This window comes from Mastacembelus armatus, chromosome 16 (genome assembly GCF_900324485.2).
Source record: "Mastacembelus armatus chromosome 16, fMasArm1.2, whole genome shotgun sequence".
NCBI classification, from domain to species: Eukaryota; Metazoa; Chordata; class Actinopteri; order Synbranchiformes; family Mastacembelidae; genus Mastacembelus; species Mastacembelus armatus.
The window spans coordinates 21,939,772-21,958,525 of NC_046648.1; the positions used below are offsets into that span (position 1 = coordinate 21,939,772).

At 38.5% G+C, this 18,754-nt stretch overlaps 2 protein-coding genes across 2 annotated transcripts in view; both read left to right on the plus strand.

The window, feature by feature from the left end:
- The first annotated feature begins 2,510 nt into the window (after positions 1–2,510).
- Positions 2,511–5,957, plus strand: LOC113136484 (cysteine-rich venom protein pseudechetoxin). Its single transcript, XM_026317343.1, has 9 exons — positions 2,511–2,627; positions 2,865–2,947; positions 3,473–3,476; positions 3,764–3,864; positions 4,397–4,487; positions 4,794–4,936; positions 5,086–5,171; positions 5,362–5,444; positions 5,571–5,957. The coding sequence occupies exons 2-9, from the start codon at positions 2,867–2,869 to the stop codon at positions 5,705–5,707; spliced, it is 726 nt and encodes a 241-aa protein (XP_026173128.1). The 5' UTR covers positions 2,511–2,627; positions 2,865–2,866; the 3' UTR covers positions 5,708–5,957.
- A 4,507-nt stretch (positions 5,958–10,464) lies between these two features.
- plcl2 (phospholipase C like 2) overlaps positions 10,465–18,754 on the plus strand; it is a 34,642-nt gene continuing 26,352 nt past the window's right edge. The window contains exons 1-2 of the mRNA XM_026316963.1: positions 10,465–10,813; positions 11,190–11,638. Coding sequence (XP_026172748.1) covers positions 11,372–11,638 — 267 coding nt within the window. The 5' untranslated portion in view covers positions 10,465–10,813; positions 11,190–11,371. The remainder of the gene's footprint in view (positions 10,814–11,189; positions 11,639–18,754) is intronic.

Below are 18,754 nucleotides of genomic sequence, written 5' to 3' on the forward strand. Positions count from 1 at the left end.
AGCAGGAGGAACCCAGGGCCCACTGCACAAGCACAAGATCTGTCAGTCGCTCTGAGGATTTCATCCTGGTACCTCACAGCAGTCAAGGTACTGTTAGCTATGACATGGAGGTCGTTGCAGCTCTCTAAGGATACAGTATTGTATGGCTCACCAGTCCATCACCAACTGTCCACCAAACTGAAGGATGTTAGAGGTAATGAATGATGTTAGAGGTAGCATCATGTTCACCGTGGCATCTCCAGACACTTTTGCTCTTTTAGAGAATGTGATACGTTTAACTGACTCGGTGTTATACTGTGATGATTAAGTGTTCCCCTATAATTTTTTTAGCTTTTTATATATGATTAAAATGCACCATTTCTTTTGTTCATTTGCTTTTTAATATAACCTGTTGACCTGCTTTTTAATATAACCTGTTGTGTGTGCGTTCAGCAGCAGTTTTCTTTTTTGCAGTAGTTGCGTAGCTGAATTCAGCAACTGAAGTGAACAAGATATGATTTCCAACAAAAAAACTTTCTTACATTCCTTCTACAGAGCCCCATGCATTAGGCTGCCAGATTTCTGTCTACTTGAAGCTGTCCTCAAGGCAGTCTCACAATGTGTTCTGTAATGACCACTATTATTTTAAATTGTGTGCTTTTGTTATTACCCAGTGAGACAAGTTCTCATTCTAATCCGAATGTATATCCGCCATAAGTACATAAGACATTACACTCATCCATCATTGCATAAAATGTTTATTAGTATTGCCAGAAGTGAGCAAACTCTTTAGTTTGCGTCTTGTAGTTGTTACATTACACTGACAGGGTCAGTGCTGAAAGTTAAATGGGCCATACAAATATTACCATACTAATGATCTAAACCAAGATAGAGAACATGTTATGTATTATACAGTACCTGCTAAACATCAAAAATGTCATCATTGTCATTGTAAACATTCTTGAACCTCAATACAGCAGTTTCAAACAAATTGTACCTTTGCCAGATATACTCCTGAACAAAATCTTAAGACCAGGGGAATTATTACAAGTATTTGCATTTTGTGCCGGTGGATCGTAACCAGGTTGCAAGTGGTGCTTCAAAAAAGAACAAACAGGAGCAAGAGACAAAAAACCGAGTAGGCAATTTATTAAAAACTTCATTTAAACTCAAACAGGCTGTTTGGCTCGCATGACACAACACAGGACGATCAAAAGGGCCCTTCCCACTTCTAACAAATGCTATTAATTTATGAAGTAATCATTTTAACCATGATCATTCCTTAAACCTAGCCAAAAATCCACATTTATTATACGATGACCATCATGGTTACAACAGTTGGTTGATTTAATAAATAATAATACTACTAATAATAACAATAATAATGATGATGTGTACAGTTTAGTGAGAATAAAATAGTAAGGTGAGTCATTCAGATGTCACTGTCTGTATAAACATGAACACAAGGCAAGCAATGCAAAATAATGACAGTCGTGGCGTCTGATCGCAGCCAAGACAAAGGACTTTCTGTAGCTCCTTCCCACACGATGGGTGTAGCAGCCTGTCACTGAAGCTGCTGCTCAGGTGTCTGGAGTGGGAGGTGTCGTCCATGATGGATAACAATTTGATCAGCATTGTCTTTATCCCTAACCTCCCCCCTTGAGAGAAGCAGCACAGAACACAGGTGACCGTTTTTAATCAGTTTGTTTCTTTTTGTTTTCTCATTGGTGCTGGCAAAATAATGCACAATGAAAACAGGTGCCTGCTAAAGCTGAAACCAGTGAGAGTGAGCAGGACAGTAAAATTAAAACCATTAACCTCATCTATGAGCTGAAAGATGAGAAGACAAACATTGCAAACATTACAGGAGCAACAAGCTCATGAAATTTTGCTCTGGGTTTGGGTTTGTTACTACACATATTACCTTTTGCTTTATGCATAGTCATTTGATCCATTAATAATGTCAAAACATTGGTTAATGCAGCTTTAGAGAGCTAATTCCCTAAAAGACATTTCACCTCTGACTTGGTTTTAAAGATTTTCTGCTTCTTTCTGTGTGTTTTTTGTTTGCTCGTTTTTTTTATTGTTTTTTTTTTTTTTTTTTGGCCTTTTTAAACTTTTTTAATTGAAGCCACAGCCACACCCAGGCCTATAATGTAGTATGCCTCCCAGGCCTACTACAATATTTGTTCACAGTGATATGCAGCCCTAGATATCATTATTATTATTATTCAGAATCACCTTTTCATGCCCATGTGAGCAGTGGGTGTTTCTGCAGCCTGAGCAAACTGTATGATCTTAATCCATTAATGTATAGAATATACAGTTCTATACTGGTCCACCTTGTCATCTCCCAGTGCTTGTTTTCTTTTGAATTGCTTTGGCCTTAGACTCCTTTCAATTTTGCGCTAAAGTTGAGCCACACCCTAGTCTTTAGAATTCCTTATTTACTCCCTGTCAGTTTACTCCTATGAACAAAAAGCCTCTTCAGTGCCATGTGACTTGTTTTTGTGCAAAGCTTTTGATAATGCTGCATCATTAACCAATGGAGGGGTTGTGATGTATGTTTGCTTTTAGTGAACTGGGTTTATAAAAGGAAAGAGAGGAAAGTGCCACCTCACCTCCACCTCCTGACAACCCTGGTGCAGGTATGTCTCTCAGTTCAAAGGTTTCTTTGTTTTATCTAGTGGTTAAGAGAAAAAACAGCCCCTTGAATAGCAGCATGTTGTTTTGTATGCTTTGTTTTTCTGTCCATTTCTTTTTTCAGTTCACATACAAATAGCAGTGATATTTATATATATATGAACTTTATTATAGAATTCTGTGTCATATGAAAATACTGTGATGAGTCTCTTTAATTTTGTCTTGTTTTTATCATACTACAGACATGATGCTTTTTGATGTAAAAATGTTTGCATTTGTGATTTGCATCTTGACACTGCATCATGTGCACTCAGCTTGCATTTTGGTGAGTAGAAAAAATTTCTATAAATTATGTAAAATTATATTATATTATATATAATATATATAATATATACCCACTTATTTCTTATATGATATTATATTAAAAATAAATTAAATAGGTGGAAACTAGTTTTAAATTTTATATTTTTTTAGGTCGTTGTAATACAAAACGTTATGTATTGCAAGTGTTTCCATAGGTGGAAAATGTGTTCTAGTCCCTAAGGTATATGTGACTATAGTTTTGAAATACTGTACTGGAGCATTGTGATTTTTAATGACCATATGATATCATAGATTGCACAATTCTACTTTAAGTAGCAGTAAATTGAACTATGAAAGACCCCAGGCTGTCTATGCAATGACTATTTATACTTTTTTAACTGCTAAAGTTTATGTCCTTGTACTGAGCCCCTAATTCAATGCTATGATACACACGCTTTCTTTGATTAGTGCATTTCTGATAAGTACTTAACTTAAATTTCTTCTCATTTTTAAATGTATGATGCCACATGTGTTGGTGTGTTGACAGGAAGGTAAGCACAAACTTAAATGCGTCAGCCGTGTTTAACTTTGCAGAGGCATTTTATTTACTAGCATCAGCTCATGTCTACCAATAACATTAAGGGATTTGGCACAATCTTCTTTGTATGATCTTTTGTTATGTTAAGTAATTCCAAATTAATTAAACCAGGATATGTTTGTGAGTCATATCACGGATATTAAGCCACCAGAGTAAATATCATTCTTTCTTATGTTTTTAATCCAGTATTTACATATCGATTAAGTGTGTGTGCATGTCTGTGTATTTGTGTGCGTGCAGGCATTTGCCCAAATAACAAAAACATTCAGGCTGAGATCGCTGACATACACAATGCTTTCAGAAGAGAGGTTCAGCCGACTGCTTCTGACATGTTGATAATGGTGAGACCTCACACAAAACCGACTTGAATAATATTTGCAGATAATTCTCAGCATTTGTTTTCCTTCACTTGTGGGAAGGACTAAAATGTTAAAGTAGAACACGTGGTATTTACATGACGTACAAAAATCATGAAGTCAATAAAAGCTGATGTGTCCTTAATTGTTTTAATAGAGTAAACTCTACTTAATACTTAAAGCAGGTCTAAACCACACTGTGTTCTACATGCTACTTGAAACATGAAAATACATTTTGACTGTGCCATGTCGTACGATACAAAACAAATACAATAAAAATAGTCACAAAGTTTTTTGTTTTGACAGATGAGTAGTTATTAATTTCCTTAATACCTATTAAATGTAGGCAATATTTTTTTCAAAATAGTTGCACATCTTAAGGTGTGAGATTTATGCAGAAAAATAAAAACAAATGTTTATACTGAAATGTTTCTGTGAAAAGCACACCAGCTGGAAATCTATTACTATTAACTATTTGATGGTTATATTATTTTTTGATTCTTCTTTATTTTTACAGTACTATAGTGAAGAGATTGCAGCCAGTGCTCAGGCTTGGGTTGAAAATTGTAAAATGTCTCATGGACCACCTGCATCCCGCATGTTCAATGGTAAATTTCCCTTCCTACCACCTTAAATATTACACTGGAGATGCAAAAGTTCCCTGCGAACAGACTGAACTTGTGATTGATGGCTGGAGTCACAAGGAACATTATCTTAACCGCAGTCCTAATACCTTCTCTTGATAACAAATTACACAGAGCAGCATATGTTATCATTAAGGAGATTATCATCAATAGGCCTTTTAATGAACCCTTTTTTGACTGAATAATGTAATCTACTGGGACATTTATTTAAAAATGTGTGTTTGCCAACACTCATTAATCAGTGCTGTCATGTTTCTCAACATTGAACAGGATATGAATTAGGTGAGAATCTGTTCCATTCACAATCCATTTACCCATGGTCAGACGTCATCAGGACCTGGCACAGCGAGGTGACACACTACCAGTATCCCAATGGGTCCAAAGATGGGAAACCTATTGGTCACTACACACAGGTAACACTGACCTGTTATTGCCAGAAATACAGTAATGTGTAGATAAAAGATAAATGAGAGAAGGTGTGTTGCAGTAGCAGCAATAACACTTTTTTAAATTAAAGCTATAGCTATAATCAGTATTTTTATGTATTTTATATTATGGCCAGGTGGTGTGGAACACCTCCTACAAAGTTGGCTGTGGAGTGGCACTGTGCTCTAACGTCTATTTCTATGGTTGTCATTACTATCGCGCGTAAGTGACCTACCCTCATTCACCCTCCGTGTCTAAAGCCCATGACATCTTTTACATGTGAGAGATCTGTGCATCTTGAAGTGTTTAACAATGTTGGTAATAATAATAATAATAATAATGATATTAAAGTTTCTGGATATAATCAAAGCTTATTTCAGATAAAAAAATGACATAATTGTTAATGTAACAGTGGAAACTTCGTTGGATGGCCTCCTTACAAGGCTGGAACCCCGTGTGCTTCCTGTCCCAATGCATGTGAAGACAAACTCTGCAGTAAGTATGAGACATTATGATAACACATTGAATGGCTTCTCTGTGTCACATAGTTGAACAGCAACAGAAATTATATTAATTAAATACAATGAGTTGATATCGTCATTGTTTTGTTTTGTTTTTCAGACAACCCCTGTCCTTTCATAAACACGTACAGCAACTGTTCAACCTTGAAAATTCTCAATGGATGCGAAGACGACTTTGTGCATGAGCGGTGTCCTGCTTCCTGCCGCTGCACCACTGAAATTATTCCAATAGGTTAAAGCTAAAGCTGTACCCAGGTGAACTCAGTGTGCAAATTGATTGTACTTGCTCTTAGACTCCTCACACTATCTACACTTAATTAATTGTCTTCTTTTAGGCGGATGTTTCCGAATTGTTTGAAACAGTTCATGTCTAATCAAAATCCCTTGGGAAATTTCATCAAGAATGAAATTATGCTGGTGTTGCACACATCATAGTAATGTCAAAGAAATTCTACAAATCATACCATAAAGACTGCATTAAAAAACAGTGTGTTGTTCTTTGTTTCATTGGTTATTCTTGTTTTTAAATTCATAAATATGAACAATTTTTTAGACATGCCAAAGAATAAAAATCTAAAAATGATCTAAAAGACTGAAAATAACCTATGTCCAATTAATATAATTTCATATAAAATGTGAGTGCAACTTACAGATACACACTTTTTATAAGCAAAGTTTTCATTATAATTGAATATAAATTTCCCTTCTCACCCCTACGGGTGGTGTGTGTGTGTCTTCCTCAATCTCGGGTCCTCTACCAGAGGCCTGGGAGTTTGAGGGTTCTTTGCAGTATCTTAGCTGTTCCTAGCACTGCGCTCTTCTGGACTGAGATCTGTGATGTTGTTCCTGGGATCTGTTGATGCCACTCTCCCAGTTTGGGGGTCACAGCCCCGAGGGTGCCAATTACCACGGGGACCACTGTTGCTTTTACCTTCCACATCTTTTCTAGCTCTTCTTTCAGCCCCTGATATTTTTCAAGCTTCTCATGTTCCTTCTTTCTGATGTTGCTGTCACTTGGGATTGCTACATCTACCACTACGGCTTTCTTCTGCTGTTTGTCCACCACTACTATGTCCGGTTGGTTAGCCATCACCTGTTTGTTGGTCTGAGTGTTAGTCCAGCTTTTTCCAGCCACTGGGAGGACTTCTCAATATCAGTCACTTCTTCTATCTGTTGGTGGTACATGCTGTGCAGGGGTTTGTCCTGCCATGATGGTTCTTTCTCCTCTTCCTCTGCATCGGGCTTCTGTTGCCTGAGATATTCACGTAGTATTCCATCACTCAGGGCCATCTTCCTGATGTACTCCTCTTAGTCAGGATGCTGGATTCGGAGTGAAACCCTCCATGCATTGTGAGGAGCTTCCTTGTCTTGACATCAGTGGCTTCTATGTCCCCTCTTGGCCAGCTTATTATGCCAGCGGGGTATCTGATGACCGGCAGGGCGTAGGTGTTGATGGCTTGGACCTTGTTCTTCCCATTTAGCTGACTTCTTAGGACTTGTCTTACTCTCTGTAGGTATTTGGCTGTGGCGGCTTTCCTTGTGGCTTCTTCTTGGTTCCCATTTGCCTGTGGGATTCCAAGGTACTTGTAGCTCCCCTCAACAGCCGCTATGCTGCCTTTTGGAAGTTCACTCCTTGAATCCTGACAACCTTCCTTTTCTTCGTTATCATTCAACCACACTAGTCCAGTGTGAATGACATTCCAGTGTTGTTGCTGTATATCCTGGTGGTGTGGATCAGTGAGGGATGTCTCGCTCACTCCTGGCGTACAGCTTGATGTCATCCATGTACAGCAGGTGGCTGATGGTTGCCCCATTTCGTAGTTGGTATCCGAAGCCAGTCTTAGTGATGATCTGGCTGAGGGGGTTCAGGCCTATGCAGAACAGCAGTGGGGACAGAGCATCTCCCTGGTAGATGCCACACTTGATGGAGACTTGTGCAATCGGCTTGAGGTTGGCCACTAGGATTGTTTTCCACAGTCCCATATGAAAAATAAGTAGATCAAATGACTACAGATAAAATATATGTATTAATATATTTTTATTAACTATGAATAGTATTTTTATTAACAATTGATTAATAATACTTGTGCATGAAAGAGGGTTAAACCACAGAGCATTATCATGCTATAGTCAGCTCCACATTTTCACGCTTCAGCTTGTTTTGATTTTCTATTTTTTTTACTGATAATTTGGTTTTATTGTTTAAGTCTAGTGCCTCCTGGTTAGTGTTTAAATTGCCATAAACCTCTATTAGGTACTTAGTCAGCTGATATGAGGATTAACAGTAAACTTCTGAACAATCATCTGAAATGCTGTGCTAAAACTCTGAACTATAACATTTTGCACATTTAAACTATAGCAAACATGGCAGTACAGTACAGTATGGAATGACACCATAGACACTGTCAACCAGAACAGGTGCAGATCAAACTTTTTCTAAATAGTAGAGCACAGAGAGCATTTCCAGGCAAATGTGCCATTTTCATTGTTAAGTCCTCCTGCAGCATCCAGATTTAGAGGGAAACTGTTTTAGCACAGTGACTTGTGTAACACTTGCCAGCAGAAGGCTAGTGCCAATTCCTCTGTAAGAACCAGAGCTGAGCCAAGTATTTCTGGAGCTCTGAGTACACACACACCACCATGTCCCAGCTTTAAAATTATTATCCATAATACCAAAAGATTAGAAATTTGATCAATGAGACTTCTGGAAGTCATAAACTTTGCTTTAACGTCAGCTCTTTAACGTCTCCCTGCTGGGTGGAGGTACAATTTTCCACCAGCAAAAACTCTTAATATTTCAGGCAATATCCTGACATTAGTTACAATAAATCCACAAATATAAAGCTACTGCTGAACTTAGTGATATTAAAATACATTTTAAAATAAATGCATAAAAGCAAGCATCAATGATGACACAGATGTCTTCGGCAGCTTCAACTTTAGCAACTGCTCCTACAGCAATGTAACACATTTTATTTAACTGTCAGCTTTTTCAATTTGCTGCCATTGTTCACTACTGTCACCTAACAGACTATCACTAGCTCAATGGTTCTTAGGCTTGAGAAGTTAAATAGGTCGCAAAGATGGTTAACAGTATAGAAACTACAGAAAAACTGAGAATATGTATATATATATATATATATATATGTATATATATATATATATATATTCTCAGTTTTTCTGTATATATATAAATAAATATATATATATATATATATATATATATATATATACATATTTTAAATGGGTTCAAATGTTTGTCTTTTTGAACTTTCATGTAATTTACCCTCTTCAGGTCTCTACAAGCAAATATAGAAATAATTACTCTTTTGGTTGATGTTTTCAAAACCTGCACAATGTTTATTTGTTTTTTTTCCTTGTTCTTTTATCTTTCTCTTTTCTCTATTGAGGCAGATGGCTGCACAAACTGAGCCCAGTTCTGCTGAAGGCTTCTTCCATTAAAGGGAGTTTATCCTCCCCACAGTCACCAAGTGCTGCTCATAAGCGATTTCTTGAGTTTCTAAAAAGTGTCTTGAGATGATTTTGTTGTGATTTGGTGCTATAACATAAATTGAAATTTGAATACTACATATTTACAAAGGGCAACAAGGTCTCATGTGTTGATGGTGGTTTGTTTTCAAGGGGCCAGATGTCAAAAACACTTTAAAAAGTGGCAGTGACAGTGCTTTGTCAGAAGAAGATGGAGGATAATTAAAAATCACAACACAATAACCAAAAATAGCAGTAACCCTTGTAGACCAGCAGATGGCTCTGTTATACAACTGATCCACATCTCTTGCCTTTGTATCCCAAAATATTCATTGTATTTGTCTTCATATGAATCAGTGACCTATGAATAAAATGCACTAAATCATGTAGAAGAATTGTATGCTTCATCACTCACTATCTGCATCTCTCATACAAGAAGCTTTAACTTTAGGATGGATGAACTTCATGTAGAGAATGTGTTGTACTGTGTGTGAGTAATATTGCAAAGATTTTGCTCCAAGCATTGATTATTAGCGACGTTTGTTTGTTTTTCTGTTTGTCACAGTTACTGTGAGGTTGTTGCTGAGTGAGGACTATTATTTCACCACATCGTCTCCATGCACCATCCACATAAAGAGGAAGATCTGACACACAGCGTGACTGTGAACAGAAAAACAAATGTCATGTGAGCCATTATAGGCAATAACCACTGTCTTTGAGAGATGTCATATGTTCTGAGTAAAACTGACATCAAAAACAACAATAGGCCTATTGATACTACACAGGAAGGTGTTCTGAGAGAGGTTTTATATTTTATATTAGTAGAAAATTAGTTTAAGACCCAGTGATGTCAGTTTTTTACATCAGCATCCGCTGCTACATAAAGGCTTTGAATTTTATATTTATATTTTCTTTGAGTGTCTGAAGGTGGGCTTTTTTTCTGAGACGTCTTAATATTAATAACATCATTTTGAACTTTTGTGATGCATATTGAGAGATATTTCAAATGAGGGAAAGAGGAAATAAAATCTGTTTTCATTTTATGTGATTTCATGTTGACTTTAGTCTTTTCTTGTTGATATTTATACTGATTTATGTGTCTTGTTGAGTATTATTGCTGTTTTGTGTGTATATTCTTCCTGACTTTTGTGTTGTTTTGCATATATTGTTGAGATTTGATGCTTTCTATGTTTTTTCTTGTCAGCCTTTGTTGTTTTGTATGTTGTCTCTTAAGTTTTGAGTTTTTGTTTGTGTTTTGTATGAATTTTCTCTATTTTTAGTTCAAATATATTATTGCTTTTAAATTTGCCTGTATGTTGAGGTCTGTACTTATGAAATAAATGACAGAGTACAAAATAAACGGTAACCAAGATGACGTGGACCTATGAAAGATGTTTTCATGGTATCTGGGTTTATTTGGACGTGCATGTGTCGAAAGGGGGCGGGCCTGTGAAGAAATAATTAGGTTTGATTGACAGCCCAGCCTGTTTTGTCTGTCGCGCGTTCACGAGACGTACACAACTCTGTTCCTTGGAAACGAGTTCTCGTGCGACGGCAGCGGTTGTAACGTTAGCCCCGTACGGAGTGAGACTCCTCTTTATTTAACCCGAACGGAAGAACCAGTGGCTGCCGACATTGACTGGCAAGGGAGGTAGTTTCCTCCTTTGTTTGCTAAACAGTCTGGCGACAGTGGTTGTACTGACTGGACTTTGAGTTGGCTGTGAAAACTAACTTCACCCACCTAGCTAGCGAGGGAGGTTGGCTAGCTAACTAACTAGCTCAACTCAGCAGCAGCACAGGCACCACACGGTAACGGCGGTCCGGCTGCTCTCAGCTACAGCGACTGTTTGATCGGTAAGAATATAAAACTGCTGTATCTTTCAGCATGATAATCACTGACTTAACGTAATTCATTAAACTTACCGTCACCGACCGAACACGGTGGGTTATTACCACATATGTGAAGCGTTCTGTGGAGTGGAAACGTGCTAATATTTGCGAAAAATAAACAAAACTGCACAAAACAAAGCACCTAGTATTATTATTATTTGTTATCGCCGTTTGCCAGTTATGCAGCGTTCACTGATTCTAACGTTAACATCCGCTTTCAGTGCACAACAAATGTGATCTTAAGGCTGCATATTGCTAAATATCTGCTACCAACAACATCCATGCTGTCACTAATCTGATGTTGTCTAATTATGCTAATCGTTGTGGTTTATCTTCGCAGAGCACAATGCGCAGAGCAAGCTCCTCGCTGTGCAGGGACCTGGCAAATATATGCACCGAGAGATGATATGGCAGAAATGTGTGCAAATGTTAAATCGAGCCAATAGACCAGGCAGGAAATTGGAGTAAATCAGAAACGAGGCGTTTCTACCCAGCAGCTTGCCACCTTGTGTGTCGGTGTGTATGCTCGAAGTGCCTATGGCGGAGTTTGGGGAGGACGGCAGCCTGCCTCCATTGACGCTTGGGGATACATCCGTTCCCAGCGACGAGGCAGCTGGCAAGACGCATTGCGAAGTGTCGGTCTTGAATGGAGACTGTGGGATATCAGAAAATATGGTCGGTTCGGGATCTCTTGTCGCACCCGGCTGTCAAACCGCGGTGGAAACTGCCAACACCTCTGTCGGATTAGATGCCTCATCTGAAATACCACGCAGGAGCAGCATTATCAAGGTAAAGATTGAAGTTAATGTGTACAGCCATTCATTTGGGAGAGCTAGCCTGCACATCTACACTGAACATGGAGTGTTTGAAGTTGCATTGCTAAACCACTGCTCTAATTTATTTAGCCCCTTTTGTAGGCAGCATGCGCTTACTTTTCACTCACCTTGACTGGTTACACTTAACAGTTTCATAGGTGGTTTTCACAATTCAGGTCAGTAATACCATCACCAGAAGTACATCCTGTACTTTATTTTAAACCCCGAGTCATAAATGGTTTTAAACATTTATTTAAACAGTCATTTAAACTTGTGCATTTTTTTGAATATCACAGGCTGAAAGTCTAGAAGATGAAAGTGTGTGTTATGAAACCAGAGAAGGGGTAAAAGCAGGGAAATGGCAGAAGTGTCAGAAAATATAATCAGAAAATACTTATGTACATAAGGTACATAAGAAGCATTTGGTTCAAGTTCTATGCCCCTTATATGAATTTAGAAGCTAGAACAAATCTGTGGTATATCAGGGATTTAAAAATTAAATGATGGTTGACAAGTGGATTGCCATGTTTTTGTAGAACAACAAATATAAATACAGTATAAACACACACACACACACACACACTCATAGAGACCCCTTCGTACAGCAGCAGATACCGTGGAATGACAGACTTGGTAAGCAAATATTACGTGCGATAGGTTTACTAAATGTTTTTTGTGTTAACCTTATACATGCACAGATTAATTATATAATCTGCTTTAACATTACCATACTTTGTTAGAGTAGGAATGTAAAAGTGAGCACCACAATTTAAAACTCTGGAAAAGAAACAGATGTCCTGGTGGTCGGAGAAATTATATATAATATATAATCTAATGTTTCCATATTATTTGGTCTCAGACTCATTGTGATACAGATTTGCAGTCAAACATTTCATACTATTTTATTATTCTCCCTGGGTGTGGACGCTGGGAGTATTGCTCAAGGGATACTTAAGATGATGACACTCATATTGCATCAATCTACTGTATGTTGAAAGTCTCCAAAAGATTTTCTTTAGCTCATGTCAGCAACTCTGTAATGTAAGTGCTATGTCTGCAGCTAGCTGTCATAATGTCACACTGTAGAAAAAAAGTGTCAAACAACACAGGTTTGAAGATAGTGAAGGGGAGTTAAGTGTGTATACTGAGCAAGGGAGTTATGATTCATTATATTATCGCTGTTCTTCATATTAAATGTATTCTGCACCTACAGAACATAACCTTAAAACAGATAGATGTCATGAATGTATTCCTCTTGTTTTGATGTTTACATTTGGCTTTTAGAAGCCACTAAACAAATACAGTCAGGGATTTCATTCCCTGCAGGACCAGCCAGCCAAATGCATCAAGTTGTATAAGGAATTTGTTAAGAGGCACTTTTCAAATGGTAATGTCTGGTATGCTTGAGAGAGTCTGGTAGCTTAATTGTTTATCACCATGGGCAAAATCAATACCATGTGGTTGTGGTTTGTGATTTGATGCCCCAGTAAAATATCTCTGCTTTGGATACAGTGGCTGTGGATGGGGTTCAGCTGCTTTCTGTTTCACCAGGTAGGTGTTATGGCACCACATTCCTAGCACATTGTAAGTGCTGGACTTTGATGTACCGTCTGCCTGGAGATTGATAGGGGTAATATTGACATGTCTGCTTTGTGAAGTTCGAAGTAATCTCTCACTAAACAAGGACCTCTCGTAGTTCCCAGGCCATGTGAGTTAGTTGTATTTCAGTGGGAAATCCACTCCTGTGGATTCTTTTTCATTCTGAAATGCTCAGTGACCTCAATTCAATAAGTACCATATCAGGCTACACAAAAAAGACTTAATGACAACACATATAAAATAAGTTAAAAGCACAGAAGACTAGTTTGAAATTATTTTTGTGGCATTTTCTTAGCAGCCCAACAGATCAGTGAAGATCCTGTGAATCACAGCAGAAATAATCTTTTCTGATAAGTTTGAACTAAAGTGAAAGTTAAGCTACAATTAAGGTAGCAAAGTCTCTTACCAAGTTTCAGATTCAGGTATGGGAAATGGATGGAAAAAAATCCAGTCATAGTCCAAATCTTTTTTGTCTGAGAACGTATTTTTATCCAGTTGTAAACTGATGCAGCTAATACACGGGCTGTTACGCTGTTGTATTATATAAACACTTTTTTTAATAAAGTGGGTACAATTAGTGTGTATTAGTTTTTAACGTTGAAGTTCTGTGAAAAATGGAAGTAGCCTGGTAAGTTAATGTGTCTTTAGATGGAGAAATTAAAACTATTATGTCTGATCCTTCTCTTTTTACTTGTGTGAAAGCAAGGATCTGAATTTCTTACCTAAAAGCCAGCAAATCAAATATTTAGCAAGTCACACCCTTGTCTGCATGCCAGTATTTTCTTGCAGTCAGGTGTTTTTGCTTCTGACAGCTATGACTGATTTAACATCGCATCAAGAGAGTAGTTGTGAAGGGTTGGATCAGTCTTAACCAAGCAGTATATTTTAATGGTGTCAGTCACATCCCTCAGTTCTTGTTACACTACTTCTCTGAAGTGATGGCAGGATGTGGTCGAGAAACCAACCGCACTCTCATAGTAGCAGCTGTAATACTCCCTGCTAAACAACAATCTGACTTCTAGAAAGATTTCTGTTGAATGTGTTTTGTGGTGTAGGTGTCTGTGCATTTGTGTGGTGAAAGGGCACAGTGGCATATCTGAACTGGTACCTTCAGACCTTTCCTCCTAAACTGTGTGTGCAGTCTGCAAAAAGTGAAATGTACAATTGTTGGTTGAGGAAATAACCCCTTAGCAGAGCTTTTAATTTGATGGTTGTTAAATACTGCAGTTAACGTGATACACCACCCTGAGTTGTTATTCATCCTTACAGTCATTCTTCCAGGAAGTTTTCAAGAACCAGTAAATCCATACAAGCTTCTCTAAACCCTCTCACTGTGCATCACTTTGCTAACTTATTTTAGTTACCAAAGTGTTTTAAAAATATTATACATTGCTCAGATTTTGCCCTTCTTAAACACACAAAGTTTTTTTTTTTGGTAAAAACTTTTTGTCATGCTGTGCCAATGAATTTCTGTACAATGGAAAAGAGCATTTTATGTTTCAGCAATATGTAAAATACTATTTATAGATGTTTTAATTCTTTGGAAACCATTTTAACTGACATAATTTCTAGTTGACCACAACACATTACCACATCCTCTCCACAAAAAATGAAGCTACCAATATCTGACAGCTTCCAATATTGGGCTGGATACACAGAGCGATTTTGGGTGGAGTACCACTTTAAGGATGCTTTTTGCCAGAAATAGTAGTTACTTCACCAAGAAGGTTTGTTAGTTTGCAGAATATTTTAAACAACTTAGGTAATAGACCAAGACATAAATGATTAGTGTTTGATGTGGATTTTGTGGTAACAGCATTTTCTCATAAATTTCACTTATTTTAATGAAATGAAAAATCATGCTTTTATATTAGTATATCGCTTCTGTTATAATATAAAAAAAATTGACTTTTATACCAGACTTGCCAGAGACAGCTACATGGATTTGTAGTTTGAATCATAATTCTTTGTGAGAAGACAGTTCTCACAAAGAATTATGTTATTAAAGAATAACTACTGCATGAATGGGGCAATACGTATTTAAGTTACTTAGCTATTATGTGTAGCTAAGACACACCCATAGCTTGAGTAATGCCTTAGGTGTTAACTAGTTTATTTTAAACTCAATCTTCATTAAATTCTAACCATCTTGTATGTGGGTGGCCAGAGGCAGGAGAAATAATACTTTTTTATAATACTTTTCTTCCTACCTCACATCTCATCTCACATCATCTTGAATAAGGAGGATATTTTTATTGCTTTGTAAATATCTATTATTTTACAGTTTTGCTAGGTGGCGAAAATACACTCAGCTTGTGATGTAACCCTGTTAAGAGGGAAACAAGATGCTATTAGTTATGGTGGACCACAGTGGTGTGAGTCTATGCAAGTCTCTCCATGGGCATTGTTATATTGTAGCATATCTTCAGCCAGGACTACACAGTACTTCTCAGTTATATTCCCTTGAAACCATGTTCTAAACATGTTTTAGAAATGAACCCTTACTAATGAAGAGAAGATGGGTTAAACATCAAACCTGAAGAAAAAACAACTTATTGCATTTCTATTCCCAGGTGTTCATTAGTGTTGGTTGGTTGGTTGGTTGGTTGTCATGAAACCTTCTGAAGTATCATCACCTTCCCCTTGTGTGCTTTCCTTCTGTCAGAATGTTTCCACTGTACATCTTTGCATGCCCACATCTGAATTTGACAATAATGATTTAAGATTAGGCTTCCTGAAGCTTTGAGACTTGGCAGAGTTGAAAGTCAGTGTAGCTTATAGATTTCACTTTGGATGCTTAATAGAAATATTTGAATGTTATTGTTTTATCAGTGTTTTCCTTAAGCTAAAGTGTTTTAGTAGTAGTGTTTAGTAAATATTATGTTGTCGCTTTAAGTTAAAGGATGCTTTCAGTATGTCCACTGTACTGTGTATCAAGTACTTTGTGTTGCGCACTATTAATGCTAATGTAGTCATCAGTTTACACCATGTATTAAGTAGCTTTCAAAGCAGTATTTCCATTCTGCAGTCTGATTAGTTGTGGCAAATAATAATAATAATAAATTTTATTTCATGGCGCCTTTCAAACTCTCAAGGTCACCTTACAGAGAGAAAAAGGAAGCATACAGCATGAAATACATAGAGTGCATTAAAACAACAATAACAACAATGCATAAACAGAGGGCCAGAATGTAAAGGCAAAAGTGCAGAGCATCCAGGAAGTGGGCGATGTACAGCAAAAGCAAATTGAAACACAAAAACCCAGATGACAGAACAACAAATATGAAACAATATGAGACAATATGAAATAGGCAGAGGGTGGTAGAACATCACGGGCTGCTTTGGGAAGTTAAGAGAGTTAGGTGGAAAACGCTATACGGAACAGATACGTTTTGAGTGATGATTTAAAAGTTGATAAGTCCGGAGACGACCGGATGCGATGAGGGAGAATGTTCCAAAGGCGGGGCGCAGTGTGGCTGAAGGATCTAGCGCCCATGGTGGCCAGGCGCACTGTAGGGGTGCAGAGGAGAGTGGAACTGGAGGAGCGGAGAGTACGAGGCGGAGAATAGATATGAAGTAGATCAGTGATGTATGGTGGGGCAATAGAGTGGAGGGCTTTGTAGGTGAGGAGGAGGATTTTATAGTTTATACGGAAGGACACAGGAAGCCAGTGAAGTTGTTTAAGGACAGGGGTAATATGATGTGAGAATGGAGTTCTGGCGATGATTCGGGCAGCAGAGTTCTGGACAAGTTGTAGTTTATGAAGTGATTTGAGAGGTAGACCAGTGAGGAGTGAGTTACAGTAGTCCAAACGAGAGGTGACAAAGGCATTAACGAGTATGGCCGTGCTATCGATGGTGAGTGAAGAACGGATGCGGTTTATGTTACGGAGATGGGAGTAGGCCGACCGGGTAGTGGTATTGATATGCTGAGTGAAGGAGAGAGTACTGTCTAGGATGACACCCAGGCTTTTAACTTGGGGGGAGGGGAGGACAGTATTGTTGTCAATTAGAATGGAGAAGGTGCTGGTTTTAGAAAGGGTGGATTTGGTGCCCACGAGGAGAATTTCAGTTTTGTCGGGGTTGAGTTTCAAAAAGTTATGGGTGAACCAGGATTTGATATTATGTAAGCAGGTAAGGAGGGAGGGAGGGGGGAGGGCAGAAGATGGAGCAGCAGAGAGGTAGAGCTGGGTGTCGTCTGCATAACAGTGGAAATTGATGTTATGTTGCCTAAAGATATGTCCGAGAGGAAGGAGATAAATAATGAAGAGGAGGGGCCCCAGGACAGAGCCCTGGGGCACGCCACAACTGACAGTAGAGGGCTGAGAGTGGAAGTTCTGGAGATGGACGGACTGGGTGCGGTCAGAGAGGTAGGAGGTGAACCATGGTGCTATGCCGATGGAAGCAAGGCGATGGAGGAGAATATTGTGTGAGATGGTGTCAAAAGCTGCAGTTAGGTCAAGGAGGATGAGGATGGAGACAAGGCCAGAGTCTGCGGCTACTAGGAGGTCGTTGGTGATTTTGACTAGGGCAGTTTCAGTGCTGTGAAGTTGGCGGAAACCAGATTGAAAGTGTTCGTATAGGCTATTGGCGGCAAGGTGGGTATGGACCTTTTTTTAGGATTGGTGTGATGATGGCTGTCTTGAGTGATGGGGGTACGATACCAGAACTGAGGGAAGTGTGAATAATGTGGGTAACATGAGGAAGGAGAGAGGGGAGACAGAGCTTGACGAGGTTGGTTGGTAGGGGGTCAAGTTTGCAGGTTGAGGGTTTGGATTTGAGGATCAGGGAAGAGATAACCGTGGTGGGTGGAATGATAAAACTCGAAAGCAGGGAGGATACTGATAGACAGGGTAAGGTACAGTGGAGGCAGTTCGCAGTGTCACAGATGGGGGGAAATTGCTGGTGTATATTTTCGATTTTTGATGAGAAGAAATCCAGGAAGTTATTGCACAAGGTGGTGGAGAGTGAGGGGAAGAGAGGAGTATTGGGAGGGCCCAATAAATTTTTGACAGTGGAGAAGAGGGAAATAGCTGTTGTATATGCTACAGTACACTTGTCCATTTGAGTAGTTCCACTGAAGTATGTAAATATGCAGTGCTTGCTTGTCCAGTTGTGTAGGATCAAAAAGAAAAAAGAAAGGAAAATGAGTCGGGGGAATGTCGAGTGAAAAAGAATCTCTCCTGATGTGGCCTTAGGCAAGAAAGCTGCCTTTATAATCCTCGCACTGAACACCAAATAGAAAGGGGGGAGGGGGTTCCGACTACACATAGACCTTACTGAAGTGGGTGGCATAATGTATTCCTTAGGAATGTGATGATGCAAATGTTGTTTATTTCTTAGGATTGTCAAATTAATTATTCATAATACCACTCAAGAACCTGCCACTTAAGTGTTACGACTATTCTGCCAAGAACATTTTGTTGTTTAACACAAAGTCAGCTTGAGAATTTACTTCTGAAGAGGCACTTGCTGAATATATTTTTGAGCCA

Coding starts and splice junctions, on each gene's coding strand:
- LOC113136484 (XM_026317343.1), top strand. CDS start 2,867: ATGATGCTTTTTGATGTAAAAATGTTTGCATTTGTGATTTGCATCTTG. Junction 4,937..5,085: donor CTATTGGTCACTACACACAG/GTAACACTGACC, acceptor TATTATGGCCAG/GTGGTGTGGAACACCTCCTA. Junction 5,172..5,361: donor GGTTGTCATTACTATCGCGC/GTAAGTGACCTA, acceptor TTAATGTAACAG/TGGAAACTTCGTTGGATGGC.